The sequence below is a fragment of the Orcinus orca genome, chromosome 2 (assembly GCF_937001465.1).
Source record: "Orcinus orca chromosome 2, mOrcOrc1.1, whole genome shotgun sequence".
Taxonomy (NCBI): Eukaryota; Metazoa; Chordata; class Mammalia; order Artiodactyla; family Delphinidae; genus Orcinus; species Orcinus orca.
In genome coordinates, this window is record NC_064560.1 from 53,626,642 (window position 1) to 53,646,469 (window position 19,828).

At 43.8% G+C, this 19,828-nt stretch overlaps 1 protein-coding gene and 1 non-coding gene across 10 annotated transcripts in view; one reads left to right on the forward strand and one right to left on the reverse strand.

The window, feature by feature from the left end:
* Positions 1–19,828, reverse strand: part of WDR37 (WD repeat domain 37) — a 67,295-nt gene that overhangs the window by 16,467 nt on the left and 31,000 nt on the right. For 7 of the 9 annotated variants that reach the window (XM_049705701.1, XM_049705700.1, XM_049705699.1 and 4 more), the window contains 3 exons: positions 18,968–19,044; positions 7,868–8,108; positions 6,572–6,713 (listed from right to left, as the gene is read on the reverse strand). In XM_049705701.1, the coding sequence (XP_049561658.1) occupies positions 6,572–6,713; positions 7,868–8,108; positions 18,968–19,044 (460 nt within the window). The remainder of the gene's footprint in view (positions 1–6,571; positions 6,714–7,867; positions 8,109–18,967; positions 19,045–19,828) is intronic. The other 2 variants (XM_049705702.1, XM_033403075.2) reach the window with 1 other exon arrangement.
* Positions 2,210–2,282, forward strand: TRNAW-CCA (transfer RNA tryptophan (anticodon CCA)). Its single transcript has one exon. It is a non-coding gene; the product is annotated as a tRNA-Trp (tRNA).

The window sequence follows — 19,828 nt, forward strand, 5'->3', positions numbered from 1 at the left end:
CCCTGTGGTGCCCCGGGCCTCTCCTTCCTCCAGCAGTCATTGCTACCCCTCTTTCTCCTCCTCATCACAGACGAGGGCTGAAGACCAAGACCAGGAATGACAGACTCTCAGCCCAGCGCAGAGGTCTGCCAACCACCCCTACCTGCCGCCGCCTCCAGCACAGGCCTGCACACATGCTGTGTCGCTGACCAAGCACAGAATTCAACAGTTAAATCGAACCACCACCCAGTTAAAAGTATCACACTGTCAAAACACTTTTTCTCTTTAAAACTTAGCATAGGGCTTCCCTGGTGGCGCAGTGGTTGAGAATCTGCCTGCCAATGCAGGGGACATGGGTTCGAGCCCTGGTCTGGGAAGATCCCACATGCCGCGGAGCAACTAGGCCCATGAGCCACAACTACTGAGCCTGTGCGTCTGGAGCTTGTGCTCCGCAATGAGAGGCTACAACAGTGAGAGGCCCGCGCACCGCGATGAAGAGCGGCCCCCGCTCGCCGCAACTGGGGAAAGCCGTCACACAGAAACGAAGACCCAACACAGCCAAAAATAAATAAATTAATTAATTAAAAAAAAAAAACTAGCATAAAGAAAACTGTCAACAGCACGACACAAAATTCAAAGCTACTTTCACCTTCGTAAGCATAAGATCTAGAATTTAGATCTCTGGGTATCTGGCAAGAGAAGCATATGAAAATGTCATAACTTTAAAGCAATCATTATAATCTCTAAACTTTTTTAAACCAAGTTTTTGTTAGATGCCATGTCTTATTTTCTTTAGACAAGAAAGTACCTAAGTTCACATTTGGGGGATGAAGTTAAAATCATATGAAAAGAATTAAGGCAAAAAAGAAAGAAACAAAAAACTTTGCATTCTCAGATATTTTACCCGCGTTGAGCTTATTTCAGATATTTTCAATGCCAGAGCTTATTCGCACGTGTAAATACTGTCAGCTGGGTACAGACTGGAGTCATCGGCCACCCACAGGGGAAGCTTAATGACCAGTGACTGCCTCAACTGTCAGTCCCTTTTTATAGCAATTGAAACAAAACAAAATGAATCTAAAAAACGGGGGGCGGGGGGGGTGGTGGTGACGACTCTACCAAGCTCCACAGGAGGCAGTGGTGCTGGGAGGAGAGGGATCAGGAGCCTCCCTTTAGAGCAGCAGTCCCCAGCCTTTTTGGCACCAGGGACCAGTTACATGGAAGACAATTTTTCCACGGGACGGGGAGGGGGGCGGGTTTGTTCAGGCGGTAATGGGAGCGATGGTTCAGGCGGTAATGGGAGCGATGGTTCAGGCAGTAATGGGAGCGACGGGGAGCAGCAGATGAAGCTTTGCTTGCCCGCCGCTCGCCTCCTGCTGTGCGGCCCGGTTCCTAACAGGCCGTGGACCCATACCGGTCTGCGGCCCAGGGGTTGGGGACCCCTGCTTTAGAGGACAGTCTACACGGGCATCTCTCAAGAGCAGCAGTGGTTTTAACCTAAGTATAGGTTTTGTTATAGTAGAGCCACTTTCAGGAACGTCTCTGTATCCACAGCCCACAAGGTCAAAGTCCAGCCCCACCGACTGAGCGCAAGGTACGCAGAGCAGCCGAGGCACTGTCCCCACCAGGCTGTCTTGAAGTGGCTCACTCCCTGAGTTACACTGTCAGGTGGAAAACACATGAATACATAAGGATTTAGCTCATTTCAGATAAAAAGCACTGGATTTCAATTCCAGCTGATGACAGAAATACATAAGACAGAAACTGCCAAGAGTTGAAATTCCTATGACATTCCAAATTTTTCCAATTAAACATTTCTATTATTTCCAAGAATAGCACACATTACAATTCCCACTATTAGGAAAAGTCTGTCATATAAGGTTTCTAAAATTACTTTTCATGCAAACTGGTACACCTTGGGCCACTAAACGCTAGTCTAATAATACAGCCCCCCAATTCCACTAAGTAAATCCTGTTATGTTAAAATTCCTAATATAATGAAAAAATTTCATAATACAGAGTGAAAATAAACATAACATACCAAAAAAGAAAAGGGTTCATTTTTTGTCTTTTCTAAAAATTTATGAGGAAAACCTTAAAACAGACCTTCCATCTGGGAGCCCTCTCTACCCACCAAAAATAATGCAGCACAAATCTCAAGGGGACCCATTTGACTACAGATTTTTATCTTTCAGTGAAACCCTACTTTCTCAAAAAGGCATAGGGGACTTCCCTGGTGGTCCAGTGGTTAAGACTCCGTGCTCCCAAAGCAGGGGGCCCAGGTTCGATCCCTGGTCAGGGAATTAGATCCCACATGCCACAACTAAAGATCCCACACCCAGTAACGAAGACCTGGTAAAAGAAAATGAAAAGGGAAAAAATAAACTCTCCCCCAGCTCCCAGAGAAACTGGACTGCAGAACTAAGCCAGTCATGTTGAAGCCTATACCACTACATCTTGCCTTACGAAAACGCAACACAGAAAATTCAAATTACCCATATAGGTAACTGAATTATTCACATTATGAAAGATGTGAGAGTCTAACATACTTTACTAAAGAATTTGTGCTGAGTTCCTATAAATGAAAATATGCCCTAAGATAGGCTTTTCCAAAGTGTGTTCCACATCATAGTAATGTGAAATATGTGGTCACGTAATTTTAAGAAATACAGCCTCTGTTTAAGTGACGATCCACTGAAAACATTCCACGTGGACATTTTAGGGCGACACAAGAAAAGAACAGCAATGCTCCAGAGAACAGCACTTCTGAGTGTTGCTTTTAATGTTCAGAAAAGAATCGGGTTAAAAGGATCAAGAAAACCATCCCAGAAAACTCAGTCACCTCCCAGCCCAGGAGCAAGCTCTGCAGGCATTGAAGTGAGCTCCCGAGAGGACATCTCAACTGTCTCTGGCTGGAAGTGCAGGCAGGACAGCCAACGCTGGGGCCGGTGGACAGATGGGGACAAGCACGGGGGGTCATGGGCATCCCTACAGATGTGAAGGGAGGCAGGACACCCAGAGCTGCTTGGAGATGTGACTGATCAAAGTGAACAGCGCTCCCTCTACTCTGGTTTTGATAACGGACGCCTTTTCGTGGGTCCACACTTACATCCCCGTGCAAAGGGAGTACATTCCGTGGATACCACGTGTCATATGGCTCGACCCCAGAAGACCCGTGCCAGACACAAAAAGGCAGCAGTCAAGTCAGGGACTAGAAGAGTCCTTAACTGAAAGCCTGTAAAATGTCTCACTTCCTGCTTTTCCAAACTGCAGTCATTCCCAGAGGCTTACAGCTGATTAACGTGGGATGGTGGTTCCAAAAGGGAGAGAACAGCCTGCAGCCCCATCTAATGACCACACGGCCTGTAGCCTCTGCAAGGCCTGTGGGCCCCAGTGCAGCCACAACCGTAAAGTCGACAGGAAACAAAAAAGCCAGCCCCTCACCCAGCCCACCAATTCACGAAGGCTTGAAAAAAGGTGAAGATTCCCCTTCTCTGACACTTACTGCAGGAAATTAGTACCAAAGAGAGAACTTTTTAAAACTGATGTTTGTATCTACACATCAACGAAATATGCTAGCTCATCCTAACAGAGCAAGAGAAAACGTAAATACTCTAAGTAAGAGCGGTACTTTACGTATATTCTATTACCATCCAAAAGCTCCTGTGTCCTCGTAGTAAAAGTGAACTCAAGCGTGAACCGACGTCTCAGGTCGGGGTTGGGAGAGGCCCCCAGGGGCGGACCCAGCACCCTGTCAACTCTAAGCCACTCCTGATCCCATTAGAGAAAACAAACCTAAGAAACTGTGTCACATACTGGAAATAAGTCCTTCATCCCCAGTTACACTCCTCATGTCTCTCTCCAAAACAACCGTCGTTTTACACACCTACCAGCTGCAAAAACAGACCAACAACTAAACAGGTATTTTAAACATGACACAGTACTTGCTACCCTCCACAATCAGAGAAGACAGGTGGGAACAGGCCACTGCTACCATGCTCTCAAAGCTACACCAGGCTCTTCCATCGACTCCCAGTAAGACAAGTAAGTTCTTGGCTTTTTGTGCAAAACAAAATAAAAACTTTCAGAAGTTAAATAGAGCAACTGAAAATAGAATGTGACCAAAAGACCCTTCAAATAACATGGAGACAGAGCTCCCTGGAACCAAATTCAGAGTCCGGCAATCTTGAGGACCCTGCTTCGGTTTACCCACGGACGGGCAGGAGGCCATCAGGACTCATCGAGTCCTCACCGTGCTCCACACTCACCAGGGGAGCCTCCTGGATTCTGCCCCCGCAGGCCTACCCTACCCCGTGCAGCAGGGGAGGCTCAAGCGACCAGGGCAGAGGCCCGTGTGCCACAAGGACTGCCTGCCCTCCATGCGAGACTCCTCCACCCGCCCTGGATCTCCGGCCAGATTCTGCTCGGTCCAGGACCACCAGCAGGGCCAGCTCAGTGAGGAGACTGGGGCGGACAGCACAGGGTGAGTCTGGACAGACGCCTGCCGGGCCAGGGTGGCAAGTTGGCCGAGTGAGGGTCTCGTGGAAGAGGAGCCATGGGGCGCTCGGCGGTGAATCTGGCACAGCCTGAGCATCGCTCATACTCACGGCCACAAAGGCCCATCACCCTAGAGTAGGAGGGTCCGCGAGGCTGCACTAACTCTCAACCATGCCAATGAATAAAGCGCCAGCTTACGCAGGAAGAAAGGACAGAATCAGCAAAACCATCCTTTCCCAACTCTCAAAGGAATAACTGATTCAGGCAAGGACCCTTGATGACATCAGACCTTTCACTGGGTGGAAGATCGCTGAGAAACAAGATGCACCTCAACGTGTCAACCCTCACGGTTGCGGGGACACCTGGCAGACACTACCTGTGGTCCAGGCCAGCGTCCCCAGTCATGCAGTGATGGGTGGGACGCGGCACACACAGCAGTGGCTATGAGACTTCCGGCAGAAAGGAAGCCGCAGAAGAAATGCAGAGGGTGCATGTTCCACATGAGACTGGCTTGCATTCCACACACAAACTCGACGTCACAAAAAATAATGATAACAAAATGGGTGGAACTGCCCCAGATTAAAAGAGACCAAGGAACATAGTATCTAAATGTAATGAATGAATCTCAATTAAACCTTAAAAAAACATAAAAGATTCTCTGAGGACAACAGGGATAAATGTGAACATAGGCTGGATGTCAGAAGCTGTCACAGGCTGTTTTTAATTTTTCTCAGGTGGAAATGATACCATGATATTTAGAGAACGTCCTTATTCTCAAAGACACAGCCTCAGCCAAAGAAAGTACGAGTGCGTGCTGTACATCCAGCCCTTTGCACATGTGTCTGCAGAGACAGAGGCAAATGTGGAAAAATAAAAATGGGTGATCCTAGGAGAAGGGTAATTGGGGATTTGCTGACTATTCTTTCAACTTTTATGTTATGCTTAAACTTTTAAAATGAGAAACGTGGAAAAAAGACGTGCAGACTAAGGAGTAGGGCTGTGTGGGCAGAGTCCTGGCTCGTCCAGCGCACTGTGACCGAACGGTCCCTTCTGCTCCCTGGGCCCTGAGTGACTTGCCTGAAAAGCAGGGAAGAGCAGCTGCTCCTGGGCCCCTGGGCACCCCAGCAGGATCCCCCCTCCACAAACAGGACCGGCCACAGGAGGTAGGGACTTGGGGGAGCCCGGGGTCCCCCTAGCAGGAGCGCGCCCCTCTGACAGATGACGGCCTTCCCACTGAAGCCCACACTCAGCTGGGCAGTCCCTGGGGCTGCACACACCAACCTCTTGACCTCGAGCTTCCAGAAGAACACTGTCCTGGCTTCCTTTTGAACATTTATTAATTTTGAACATTAAATCTAAAATTTAGTACCTAACATTAAACACAGAAAATGGATTCGTTTACAGGACTGTGTGACAAAGACGGGAAATCAGACTGGAGCAGCCGACAAGCAGGTTCATCTGCCAAGAAGCGTTCGCTGATATGGCCGCGATCTGGCCTTTACGGACGCACTGCTGTACAGGAGGGACCCTGCAGGACAGCGGGGGCAGGTGACAGGACATGGTTGGGAGCTGCAGGTGACAGGAGTGCCAGCGGGGGCTGCACAGGGCCACCGGGAGAGGGCCAGACTGCAGGCCGAGAAGCTGGGAGGCTGGGCATCACTCAGTGGGAAGGTCACATGGGGTGAGAAAAAGCGTGTGGGGGGCGAGCTGTCGGGATGCAGCTCTGCCCACCAGGCAGAGGGTGGGACGTGGGGACTCTCCCGGAACAGCCCTGCAAACATGCGTGATGTCAAGACTAGACAAGAACGAGCCCAGCGCGAGGACAAGGAGGGGCAGGGAACCGCTCTGCTGTTCACGCCATGACCCGAGCGTTTCCTGGCCCTTCCCCACCTCCTGCCCACCTCCAGTTTCAGGAGGGGACATCAATGAAATCTTCCAAAATGGAGCTAAGTGTTTTGGGAGAGTAGCCATTCTGAAAAACAGTGGAGTTGGAAATTAACACTGAAAATTAAAATAAGAACTGAGTCTTAACGTCTACCTGCAAAACTTCTTTCTCGAATAGTTAAAAAGAGACATCTAAGCAACTGAGACTCACTCCGTATGGCCCTGGAAAACATTCACGGAGTGGATGGAAGGGTCCCTGAAGTCCCACAGACGGAAAGTCGTGTCGCGGGAGGAGGTCACCACCAGCCGCTGGGTCGGGTGTGTGCAGCAGTGCGTCAGCTCCTGATCGTGCCCTGCGACAAAGACGAAGGGCAGATGGTCACAGGGAGGCAGGCCCCTGCTATGCTGCCGGTAAGAGGAGTTGCGGGAATGGTGTGTGGGGTTGAGGTGGGACCCGTGTTCCTTCCCCTCGTGCATTTGGAAGAGCAGGACAAGTATGGGTGGGACACTCCTGACCCCGATGGCTGGAAGGTCAGGCAGATCTCCAACAGGCCGAGTGTGTAAATAAGTACAGTTCCAAATTCCGTACTTGCAGAATAACCTCTAATAATACACAGGTGGAGCACTCGGTAGAACACAACCTTTATCACTCAATGAGGAAAGGCACTCACCGATAAACACGCACAAAGGCCTGTGATGGGCAGAGCTCTGAGACAGCCCAGAGATGCCCAGCCCTGGTACACACCCTGCAGGACTCCTGCCCTTGTGTTTGGGAAGAACCTGCAAATGCTCTGGTAATCTCGGTACATTTTGAAAGCAAAACAGATTTTGAAGATATAACTAAGGCCCCCAAATCACATGGCTTTGAGTTAATCAAAAGAAAGATTGTCCTGGATGGGCCTGACCTAGTCAGGTGGACCCTTTCAAAGGGTCCCGGCAGAGATGCTCTCCTGCTGGCCTAGAAGAAAGCCAACAGCACATGGTGAGATGCCTCTGGAGTGGCCACGGGGGACTGAGGGCAGCCTCTGGATGCTGAGAACTGCTCCCAGCTGACAACAGGCAGGAAAACGGGATCTCAGTCATGGGCCACAAGAAGAGGAATCCTCCCAAAGGCAGTAAGAGGACCCCAGGTCTCAGGTGAGAGCACAGCCCCCACCAACACCTTCACTCCACCCATGACACCCTGAGAACCAGAGGGTCAGCGAGCATGTGCCCAGAACTCCTGACCCAGGGGCACAATGTGATAAATTCATGTTATTTTAAGACATTAAGCATGTGGAAGTTTGTTACAAAGCAAAAGAAAACTAATACAACAACCACATTCAAATATCTGGATACTGCATGTATCTAGATGCAATTAACTCCCCCGAAGATAAGATAAATTTAACTACCAACAGCTCTATTAATCATAAAGGAGCTCTGAAAATCACAGCTGCACCAAGAGAACCAAGAGTCCTTCTAGACGAGACGTCGTCTGCACACAACCGGGAATGCAGTGCCTGCACACCTGTCAGGGAGTGAACAAGTTCCGACGTCTCCACGTCATACAGGTTTGCCGTTCTGTCCCACGAGGCCGTCACCGCCTGCTTGCCCCCGACCAGCCAGTCGGCGGCTATGACCACTCCCTGGTGGCTCTTAAGTGATGTCAGTGGCGCCCGGATGGTGGGACAGTCGCTGGATGCGTCCGCGTCTGCATCGGGCTCGTCCTTGTCGGAGCACTCCACCTCGTCCTCGCCACAGAGCTGCTGCTGGGGGAGAGCAGAGAGGCGGTTCCCTGGGAATCCTGAGGCTGCCAGACACGGCTGCACAATTGCACTGTTACTGTCTGTCCTTCTAGGACTTAACCAACGTTACGACCAACACCAGTGGGTGTCTGGTACTAAGTAGTGCTCAGTGACTGTGTATCAACTTCACCATCTCCTACTTGGCTAAAACCCTGGGCCAAACATAAGAAGAAAAAATGAGGTGGCTACAACATCAAATGAGCTACAGTTCATTTCCACTAACCAATAAAAGGGGAAAATAAAATGATTTTCAACATTTTAAGTTTTCACCACAGATTAGGAGAAAAGTAATAAAACTAAACACAACTGAAAATCAATAATTTGTCACAATAAAAAAAGGAACACTCAGTTCTCAGAAGCCTATTTAAAACACGTTTAGAATTCTATTGCTATGTTAATAGACATTAGAGTTCACTTTATTTTCCTACATTATCAATAATCTTTTATCAAAAGCTAAGGATAAAACAAAAAACCTAATAGTCACCCTAGGCTTCAGGTCTTTAAGAAAACACGGTGTATTCATTCAACAAACATTTATCAGGTGCTTACACGGTGCCAGACCACATGCTGGTCACACAGCAGAGAAGGGGAGATGGCCACTGCCTGGCATGTCCACGTGGAACTTATGTAGGAGGTGATGTGGGCCTGGGGCCCCGCCTCACAGAGCGTATGGGCCAGCGGGAGGCAGACACACATTGGGCACAAGTGCACACACATGGGTACGGGAGCAGATGTCATAGGTATGGAAATACATGTCGTGCATACACACACATGGACACACAGCGCACGGATGTATGTCATGTATACACACACAATAGAGGGATGTAACCTGAGCCGAGACTAGCCAGCAAAGCTTAAGAAAACCAGTGCTGCCCATCCAAGCACAAGGCTCGGGCTGGGCAGTAATGAGGGAGCACCACCTGCTCTTCCTTTCATGGCAGATCGCGGAGTGGTCCCGGCACCGACCACACCTCAGGTGCATCTCAAATTCAAGTTGGGGTCCCCAGGGAACCTCCAAGCCCTGAGGCAGCAACTTTCAAGCAAGAAAAGTCCCTGCATCCAACACAAACAAAATCCTAAAGAAAATAAAGTCAACCTTACATTCTAAATAAACTATTAAGTTTTTTAATCTAAGTATTATATGTAATAGTCCCTCTGACAAAATTGGTGCTTTTTAAATTTTATTTGGAAAAGGAAATCCATACAACATAAACTCATTTTCTGAACTTTCTGAGCATCAGTCTTCATGCACACCTCTGCCCCGTCCTCCTCCAGTGCTCACTGTTTCTTGAGTGAACGCGTGCATTAAGCACAGCACATGACAGTTTGGAAATTCCACGAGGGAAAAATCTGTGTTAAAATTAAATACATAATACACTGAATTAAAAATGAATTGTTAAGACCACTTATCTAAAGAAAACTCATTCCTACTCATTACTGGAATTCATTAATTACTTACCCCATCTCTAAATAGAACAACATTTAAAAGGATTAAAAAGAGAAAAACTAAAGGAATATTCACAGGCAGAGATATGAAAACTGGAAGATTACTATCATCCTCTAACAATTACAGCCAAAACGTAAATGGAAACCTAACGTTTGCTCGACTATATGAAATCACTCAGCGTCCTCTGCCTGGCGAAACTTCCCCCCACAGGAGCAGCACAGGGAAGGGCTGAGTGTGTGTAGACTCTACAGCAAAAAGCCACCCTCAACAGAAACTAGGAAGATCAAGTCACCAAAAAGGATAACTAAGACCCTGCATGATTATCCAAAGAAGGTGCATCTGTATCCCACAGGAAAAGCAAGCATGTAACTGAGGGGTTTGTGGTTTAAACCTGTGGATTCATTCTTCTCAACATGCAACCTCTTTTGTTACCAACATTAAAACTTTACACACATGAGACATTCACAGAAAGATAGACAAGATGTAAAGGCAGAGGGCTATGGACCAGATGAAGGAACAAGATAAAACCCCAGAAAAACAACTAAATGAAGTGGAGATGGGCAACATTCCAGAAAAAGAATTCAGAATAATGATAGTGAAGATGATCCAGGACCTCGGAAAAAGAATGGAGGGGGCTTCCCTGGTGGTGCAGTGGTTGAGAGTCTGCCTGCAGATGCAGAGGACATGGGTTCGTGCCCCAGTCCAGGAAGGTCCCACGTGCTGTAGAGCAGCTGGGCCCGTGAGCCATGGCCGCTGAGCCTGCGCGTCCAGAGCCTGTGCTCCGCAACAGGAGAGGCCACAACAGTGAGAGGCCCGTGTACCGCAAAAAAAAAAAAAAAAATGGAGGCAAAGATCGAGAAGATGCAAGAAATGTTTAACAAAGATCTAGAAGAATTAAAGAACAAACAGAGATGAACAACACAATAACTGAAATGAAAAATACACTAGAAGGAATCAATAGCAGAATAACTGAGGCAGAAGAACGGATAAGTGACCTGGAAGACAGAATGGTGGAATTCACTGCTGTGGAACAGAATAAAGAAAAAAGAATGAAAAGAAATGAAGACAGCCTAAGAGACCTCTGAGACAACATTAAACGCAACAACATTCGCATGATATGGGCCCCAGAAGGAGAAGAGAGAAAGGAACAGAGAAAATATTTGGAGAGATTATAGTTGAAAACTTCCCTAACATGGGAAAAGAAATAGCCACCCAAGTCCAGAAAGTGCAGACAGTCCCATACAGGAAAAACCCAAGGAGAAACACGCCGAGACACATAGTAAGCAAATTGGCAAAAATTAAAGGCAAAGAAAAATTATTGAAAGCAGCAAGAGAAAAACGACAAATAACATACAAGGGAACTCCCATAAGGTTAACAGCTGATTTCTCAGCAGAAACTCTACAAGCCAGAAGGGAGTGGCATGATATACTTAAAGGGATGAAAGGGAAGAACCTACAACTAAGATTACTCTACACGGCAAGGATCTCATTCAGATTCGATGGAGAAATCAAAAGCTTTACAGACAAGCAAAAGCTAAGAAAACTCAGCACCACCAAACCAGCTCTACAACAAATGCTAAAGGAACTTCTCTAAGTGGGAAACACAAGAGAAGAAAAGGATCTGCAAAAACAAACCCAAAACAATTAAGAAAATGGTCACAGGAACATACATATCGATAATTACCTTAAACGTGAATGGATTAAATGCTCCAACCAAAAGACACAGGCTTGCTGAATGGATACAAAAAAAAAGACCCATATATATGCTATCTACAAGAGACCCACTTCAGACCTAGGGACACATTCAGACTGAAAGTGAGGGGATGGAAAGAGATGTTCCATGCAAATGGAAATCAAAAGAAAGCTGGAGTAGCAATACTCATATAAGATAAAATAGACTTTAAAATAAAGAATGTTACAAGAGACAAGGAAGGACACTACATAATGATCAAGGGATCAATCCAAGAAGAAGATATAACAATTATAAATATATACGCACCCAACATAGGAGCACCGCAATACATAAGGCAACTGCTAACAGGTATAAAAGAGGAAATCGACAGTAACACAATAGTGGGGGACCTTAACACCTCACTTACACCAATGGACAGATCATCCAAACAGAAAATTAACAAGGAAACACAAGCTTTCAGTGACAATAGACGAAATAGATTTAATTGATATTAATAGGACATTCCATCCAAAAACAGCAGATTACACTTTCTTCACAAGTGCGCACAGAACATTCTCCAGGATAGATCACATCTTGGGTCACAAATCAAGCCTCAGTAAATTTAACAAATTGAAATCATATCAAGCATCTTTTCTGACCACAATGCTATGAGATCAGAAATCAATTACAGAGAAAAAAACGTAAAAAACACAAACACATGGAGGCTAAACAATACGTTACTAAATAACCAAGAGATCATTGAAGAAATCGAAGAGGAAATCAGAAAATACCTAGAGACAAATGACAATGAAAACATGACAATCCAAAACCTATGGGATGCAGCAAACGCAGCTGTAAGAGGGAAGTTTATAGCTATACAAGGCTACCTCATGAAACAAGAAAAATCTAAAATAAACAATCTAAGCTTACACCTAAAGGAACTAGAGAAAAAAGAACAAACAAAAGCCAAAGTTAGCAGAAGGACAGAAATCATAAAGATCAGATCAAAAATAAATGAAAAAGAAATGAAGGAAATGATAGCAGAGATCAATAAAACTAAAACCTGGTTCTTTGAGATGATAATCAAAATTGATAAACCATTAGCCAGACTCATCAAGGAAAAAAGAGAGAAGACTCACATCAATAGAATTACAAATGAGAAAGGAGAAGGAACTGACAATGCAGAAATACAAAGGATCATGAGAGATTACTACAAGCAACTATATGCCAATAAAATGGACAACCTGGAAGAAATGGACAAATTCTTAGAAATGCACAACCTTCCGAGACTGAACCAGGAAAAAATAGAAAATATGAACAGACTAATCACAAGCAATGAAATTAAAACTGTGATGAAAAATCTTCCAACAAACAATAGCCCAGAACCAGATGGCTTCACAGGCAAATTCTATCAAACATTTAGAGAAGAGCTAACACCTATCCTTCTCAAACTCTTCCAAAATATAGCAGAGGGAGGAACACTCTCAAACTCATTCTACGAGGCCACCATCACCCTGATACCAAAACCAGATAAAGATGTCACAAAAAAAGTAAACAACAGACCAATATCACTGATGAACATAGATGCAAAAATCCTCAACAAAATACTAGCAAACAGAATCCAACAGCACATTAAAAAGATCATACACCATGATCAAGTAGGGTTTATCCCAAGAATGCAAGGATTCTTCAATATACGCAGATCAATCTATGTGATACACCATATTAACAAATTGACGGAGAAAAACCATATATGATCATCTCAATAGATGCAGAGAAAGCTTTCGACAAAATTCAACACCCATTTATAATAAAAACCCGCCATAAAGTAGGCATAGAGGGAACTTACCTCAACATAATAAAGGCCATATATGACAAACCCACAGCCAACATCATCCTCAATGGTGAAACACTGAAACCATTTCCTCTAAGATCAGGAACAAGACAAGGCTGCCCACTCTCACCACTATTATTCAACATAGTTCTGGAAGTTCTAGCCACAGCAATCAGAGAAGAAAAAGAAATAAAAGGAATCCTAATCAGAAAAGAAGAAGTAAAGCTGCCACTGTTTGCAGATGACATGATACTATACATAGAGAATCCTAAAGATGCTACCAGAAAACTGCTAGAGCTAATCAATAAATTTGGTAAAGGAGCAGGATACAAAATTAATGCAGAAATCTCTTGCATTCCTATACACTAATGATGAAAAATCTGAAAGTGAAATTAAGAAAACACTCCCGTTTACCACAGCAACAAAAAGAACACCTAGGAATAAACCTACCTAAGGAGACAAAAGACCTATGTGCAGAAAATTATAACACACTGATGAAAGAAATGAAAGACGATAAATAGATGGAGAGATATACCAAGTTCTTGGATTGGAAGAATCAACATTTTGAAAATGACTATACTACTCAAAGCAATTTACAGATTCAATGCAATCCCTATCAAACTACCAGAGGCGTTTTTCACAGAACTAGAACAAAAAATTTCACAATCTGTATGGAAACATAAAAGACCCCAAATAGCCAAAGGTATCTTGAGAAAGAAAAACGGAGATAGAGGAATCAGGCTTGTGGACTTCACACTATACTACAAAGCTACAGTATTCAAGACAGTATGGTACTGGCACAAAAACAGAAATATCGATCAATGGAACAGGACAGAAAGCCCAGAGATAAACCCATGCATATATGGTCACCTTATCTTTGAAAAAGGAGGCAAGAATATACAATGGAGAAAAGATACCCTCTTCAATAAGAAGTGCTGGGAAAACTGGACAGCTACATGTAAAAATGAAATTAGAACATTTCCTAACACCAAACACAAAAGTAAACTCAAAATGGATTAAAGACCTAAACGTTAAGGCCAGACACTATCCAACTCTTAGAGGAAAACACAGGCAGAACACTCTATGACATAAATCACAGCAAGATCCTTTTTGACCCAGCTCCTAGAGAAATGGAAATAAAAACAAAAATAAACAAATGGGACCTAATGATTAACTTAAAAGCTTTTGCACAGCAAAGGAAACCATAAACAAGACGAAAAGATAACCCTCAGAATGAGAGAAAACATTTGCAAATTTAGCAACTGACAAAGGATTAATCTCCAAACTTTACAAGCAGTTCATGTAGCTCAATATCAAAAAAACAAACAACCCAATCCAAAAATGGGCAGAAGACCTAAACAGACATTTCTCCAAAGAAGATACACAGATTGCCAACAAACGCATGAAAGAATGCTCAACAAGAATGCTCAACATCATTAATCATCAGAGAAATGCAAATCAAATCTACAATGCAATATCATCTCACACCAGTCAGAATGGCCATCATCAAAAAATCTACAAACAATAAATGCTGGAGAGGGTGTGGAGAAAAGAGAACCCTCATACACTGCTGGTGGGAATGTAAATTGATACAGCCACTTTGGAGAACAGTATGGAGGTTCCTTAAAAAACTAAAAGTAGAATTACCATACGACCCAGCAATCCCACTACTGGGCATATACCCTGAGAAAACCATAATTCAAAGAGTCACATACCACAATGTTCATTGCAGCTCTATTTACAATAGCCAGGACATGGAAGCAACCTAAGTGTCCATCAGCAGATGAATGGATAAACAAGATGTGGCACATATATACGATGGAATATTACTCAGCCATAAAAAGAAACAAGATTGAGTTATTTGTAGTGAGGTGGATGGACCTAGAGTCTGTGACACAGAGTGAAGTAAGTTAGAAAGAGGAAAACAAATACCGTATGCTAACACATATATATGGAATCTGAAAAAAAAAAAAAAGGTCATGAAGAGCCTAGGGGCAAGACAGGAATAAAGATGCAGACCTACTAGAGAATGGACTTGAGGACATGGTGGGGGGGATGGGTAAGCTGGGACAAAGTGAGAGAGTGGTAGTGTATATATGGAGATATATACACTACCAAATGTAAAACAGATAGCTAATGGGAAGCAGTCGCATAGCACAAGGGAGATCAGCTCAGTGCTTTGTGACCAGCTAGATGGGTGGGATAGGGAGGGTGGGAGGGAGGGAGATGCAAGAGGGAGGAGATATGGGGATATACGTATATGTATAACTGATTCACTCTGTTATAAAGCAGAAACTAACACACCACTGTAAAGCAATTATATGCCAATAAAAATGTTAAAAATAAATAAATAGAGTAGCAAAAAACAGAAAAAGAGGGAGAGCACTCAAATCAATAAAATTAGAAATGAAAAAGGAGAAGTTACAACAGACACTGCAGAAATACAAAGCATCCTAAGAGACTACTATAAGCAACTCTATGCCAATAAAATGGACAACCTGGAAGAAATGGACAAATTCTTAGAAAGGTATAAACTTCCAAGACTGAACCAGGAAGAAATAGAGAATATGAACAGACCAATCACAAGTAATGACATTGAAACTGTGATTAAAAATCTTCCAACAAACAGAAGTCCAGGACCAGATGGCTTCACAGGCAAATTCTATCAAACATTTAGAGAAGAGCTAACACCCATCCTTCTCAAACACTTCCAAAATATAGCAGAGGGAGGAACACTCTCAAACTCATTCTACGAGGCCACCATCACCCTGATACCAAAACCAGACAAAGATGTCACAAAAAAAGTAAACAGACCAATATCACTGATGAATACAGATGCAAAAATCCTCAACAAAACACTAGCAAACAGAATCCAACACATTAAAAGGATCATACACCATGATCAAGTGGGATTTATACCAGGGATGCAAGGATTCTTCAATATACACAAATCAATCAATGTGATACACCATATTAACAAACTGAAGAATAAAAACCATATGATCATCTCAATAGATGCAGAAAAAGCTTTTGACAAAATTCAACACCCATTTATGATAAAAACTCTCCAGAAAGTGGGCACAGAGGGAACCTACCTCAACATAATAAAGGCCATATATGACAAACCCACAGCAAACATCATTCTCAATGGTGAAAAACTGAAAGCGTTTCCTCTAAGATCAGGAACAAGATGAGAATGTCCACTCTCGCCCCTATTATTCAACATAGTTTTGGAAGTCCTAGCCATGGCAATCAGAGAAGAAAAAGAAATAAAAGGAATACAAACTGGAAAAGAAGTAGTAAAACTGTCACTGTTTGCAGATGACATGATACTATACATAGGGAATCCTAAAGATGCTACCAGAAAACTACTAGAGCTAATCAATGAATTTGTAAAGTTGCAGGATACAAAATTAACGCACAGAAATCTCTTGCATTCCTATACACTAATGATGCAAAACCTGAAAGAGAAATTAAGCAAACACTCCCATTTACCACTGCAACAAAAAGAATAAAATACCTAGGAATAAACCTACCTAGGGAGACAAAAGACCTGTATGCAGAAAACTGTAAGACACTGTTGAAAGAAATTAAAGATGATACCAACAGATGAAGAGGTATACAATGTTCTTGGATTGGAAGAATCAATATTGTGAAAATGACTATTACCCAAAGCAATCTAGATTCAATGCAATCCCTATCAAATTACCAATGGCATTTTTTACAGAACTAGAACAAAAAATCTTGAAATTTGTATGGAGACACAAAAGACCCCGAATAGCCAAAGCAGTCTTGAGGGAAAAAAACGGAGCTGGAGGAATCAGACTCCCTGACTTCAGACTATACTACAAAGCTACAGTAATCAAGACAATATGGTACTGGCACAAAAACAGAAATACAGATCAATGGAACAGGATAGAAAGCCCAGAGATAAACCCACGCACCTATGGGCAACTAATCTATGACAAAGGAGGCAAGGATATACAATGGAGAAAAGACAGTCTCTTCAATAAGTGGTGCTTGGAAAACTGGACAGCTACATGTAAAAGAATGAAATTAAACACTCCCTAACACCACACACAAAAATAAACTCAAAATGGATTAGAGACCTAAATGTAAGACCGGACCCTATAAAACTCTTAGAGGAAAACATAGGAAGAACATTCTTTGACATAAATCACAGCAAGATCTTTTTTGATCCACCTCCTAGAGTAATGGAAATAAAAACAAAAATAAACAAATGGGACCTAATGAAACTTAAAAGCTTTTGCAAAGCAAAGGAAACAACAAGCAAGACGAAAAGACAACCGTGAGAATGGGAAAAAATATTTGCAAATGAATCAATGGACAAAGAATTAATCTCTAATATATATAAGCAGCTCATGTAGCTCAATATTAAAAAAACAAACAACCCAATCAAAAAATGGGCAGAAGACCTAAATAGATATTTCTCCAAAGAGGACATACAGATGGCCAAGAAGCACATGAAAAGCTGCTCAACATCACTCATTATTAGAGAAATGCAAATCAAAACTACAATGAGGTATCACCTCACACCAGTTAGAATGGGCATCATCAGAAAATCTACAAACAACAAATGCTGGAGAGGGTATGAAGAAAAGGGAGCCTTCTTGTACTGTTGGTGGGAATGTAAATTGATACAGGCACTATGGAGAACAGTATGGAGGTTCCTCAAAAAACTAAAAACAGAATTACCATATAACCCAGAAATCCCACTACTGGGCATATACCCAGAGAAAACCATAATTCAAAAAGACACATGCACCCCAATGTTCATGGTTGCGCTATTTACAATAGCCAGGTCATGGAAGCAACCCTAAATGCCCAATGACAGACAAATGGATAAAGAAGATGTGGTACGTATATACGATGGAATATTATTCAGCCATAAAAAGGAACGAAATTGGGTCATTTGTAGAGATGTGGATGAATCTAGAGACTGTCATACAGAGTGAAGTAAGTGAGAAAGAGAAAAACAAATATATATTAACGCATACATGTGGAACCTAGAAAAATGGTACAGATGAACTGGTTTGCAGGGCAGAAATAGAGACACAGATGTAGAGAACAAACGTATGGACACCAAAGGGGAAAAGTGGCGGGGCGGTGGTGGTGTGATGAATTGGCTATTCGGATTGACATGTATATACTGATGAGTATAAAATGGATGACTAATAAGAACCTGCTGTATAAAAAAATAAATAAAATTAAATTTTAAAAAAAAGGAAGCAGGCACAAAAAAAAAAACTTTACCCACATGCAAATGATATCACATGCACCAGTGACGTACAGGATTTACCTCACATGAAAGACAGACAAGTTGTCTAAAATCAAATACATAAAATATTAAGAAGTATAACTTAACCATAAAATTTTAAAGAAGTAATGTAAACGTTTAACATTTGTGGAAAGGAAAGTGAAAGCAAACACACCCGGATACAGACAAAGACTCGGCCCTGGTCCGCTCAGCAGCCAGGCTGGGGCCAGCCCTCTGGCTGTGGTGAGTGCTCGCGTCCTGGCTGGCAGGTGTCCTCACATGGCCTCTCCTCGGTGCGTGCAACGAGAAGGTACAGGGAGCCCTCAGGTGCCTCTTCTACAGACACCGATCCTACTGGATCAGGGCCCCACCCTTGTGACCTTATTTGACCTTAATGACTTCCTTAGAGGCCCATCTCCAAATACAGCCTCATGGGGGGTTAGGACTCTACTCTATCTAACCTATGAGTTTTGGGGACACACACATTCGGCCCACAACACAAATTGTAAGTTTATCCTAAAACTCACAAGCATCCAGAACCTACCAACATACCCCATATCGTGCTTTCAGGGTAAGTAAATGTGCTGCTTACACTAGTGTCGGCTGCAGGCTGAGGAGTGGGCAGCTGAACCGCATACCTCCAGACATGGGCGGTCTGATCTCCAGAAGCTGAGGAGAGAAAGAGGGGAAATTACCCGAGGTGCAAACATGCGCTGGCTAGGCTCCTGCTAAATTCTGTACCTGAGGGATTGCAAGTGACTGACTATACTTAAACAGCTACTTCTGAGACTATGTAATGCTACTGAGAATAGCAAAAGTACACAAAGATAATGATTATCTATAAAAATAACCCCCCTTCATCTTAGGGAGGAAAGCTGTGAAGGTTCAGAGAAAATTTACAATTTGCAGATTTTATTTCCCATCTGGCCAACCTAAGAAAACAGAAACCCAAAATAACTCAAGGGCACGTTCCCATTCACTGAACCTGGATGCGCCCCACAGCTGGCTATGCAGCCCCTGGTACTGAGACCTTGCTATCACTAGCCAGGCCGCAAGGCGATACTTGGACTTGGGAAAAAACAGAGGGCAGGTGAGGGGCACAGGCAGGCCCGCAGACGTGCGAAAGGGCCACCTCCACTGCCCCCACGACAGCACTGTCTGAACCCCACCTTCTCTGCGTGGCTGCACAGCTTCCTCAAGGCAGCAAATGGCGGCACGTGTCTTGTGGCTTCGAATGGATTTAGTGCCTGACCTGCCCATCTCCTTACGAGTCAGCATCCTGTCCAAACCCCCGTCTGGCGCTCCACTCTCCAGGCCACTACTTTATGTTTCCATTTCCCACTGCAGCTTCCTGACGTGTCTCGATTTCATCCCCTTCATTCCAGCCTGGTTGTCACTGGTCTCCGTCTCTTCCCAACCACAAAACAAATGGCCCACATAACTAGGTTAAACT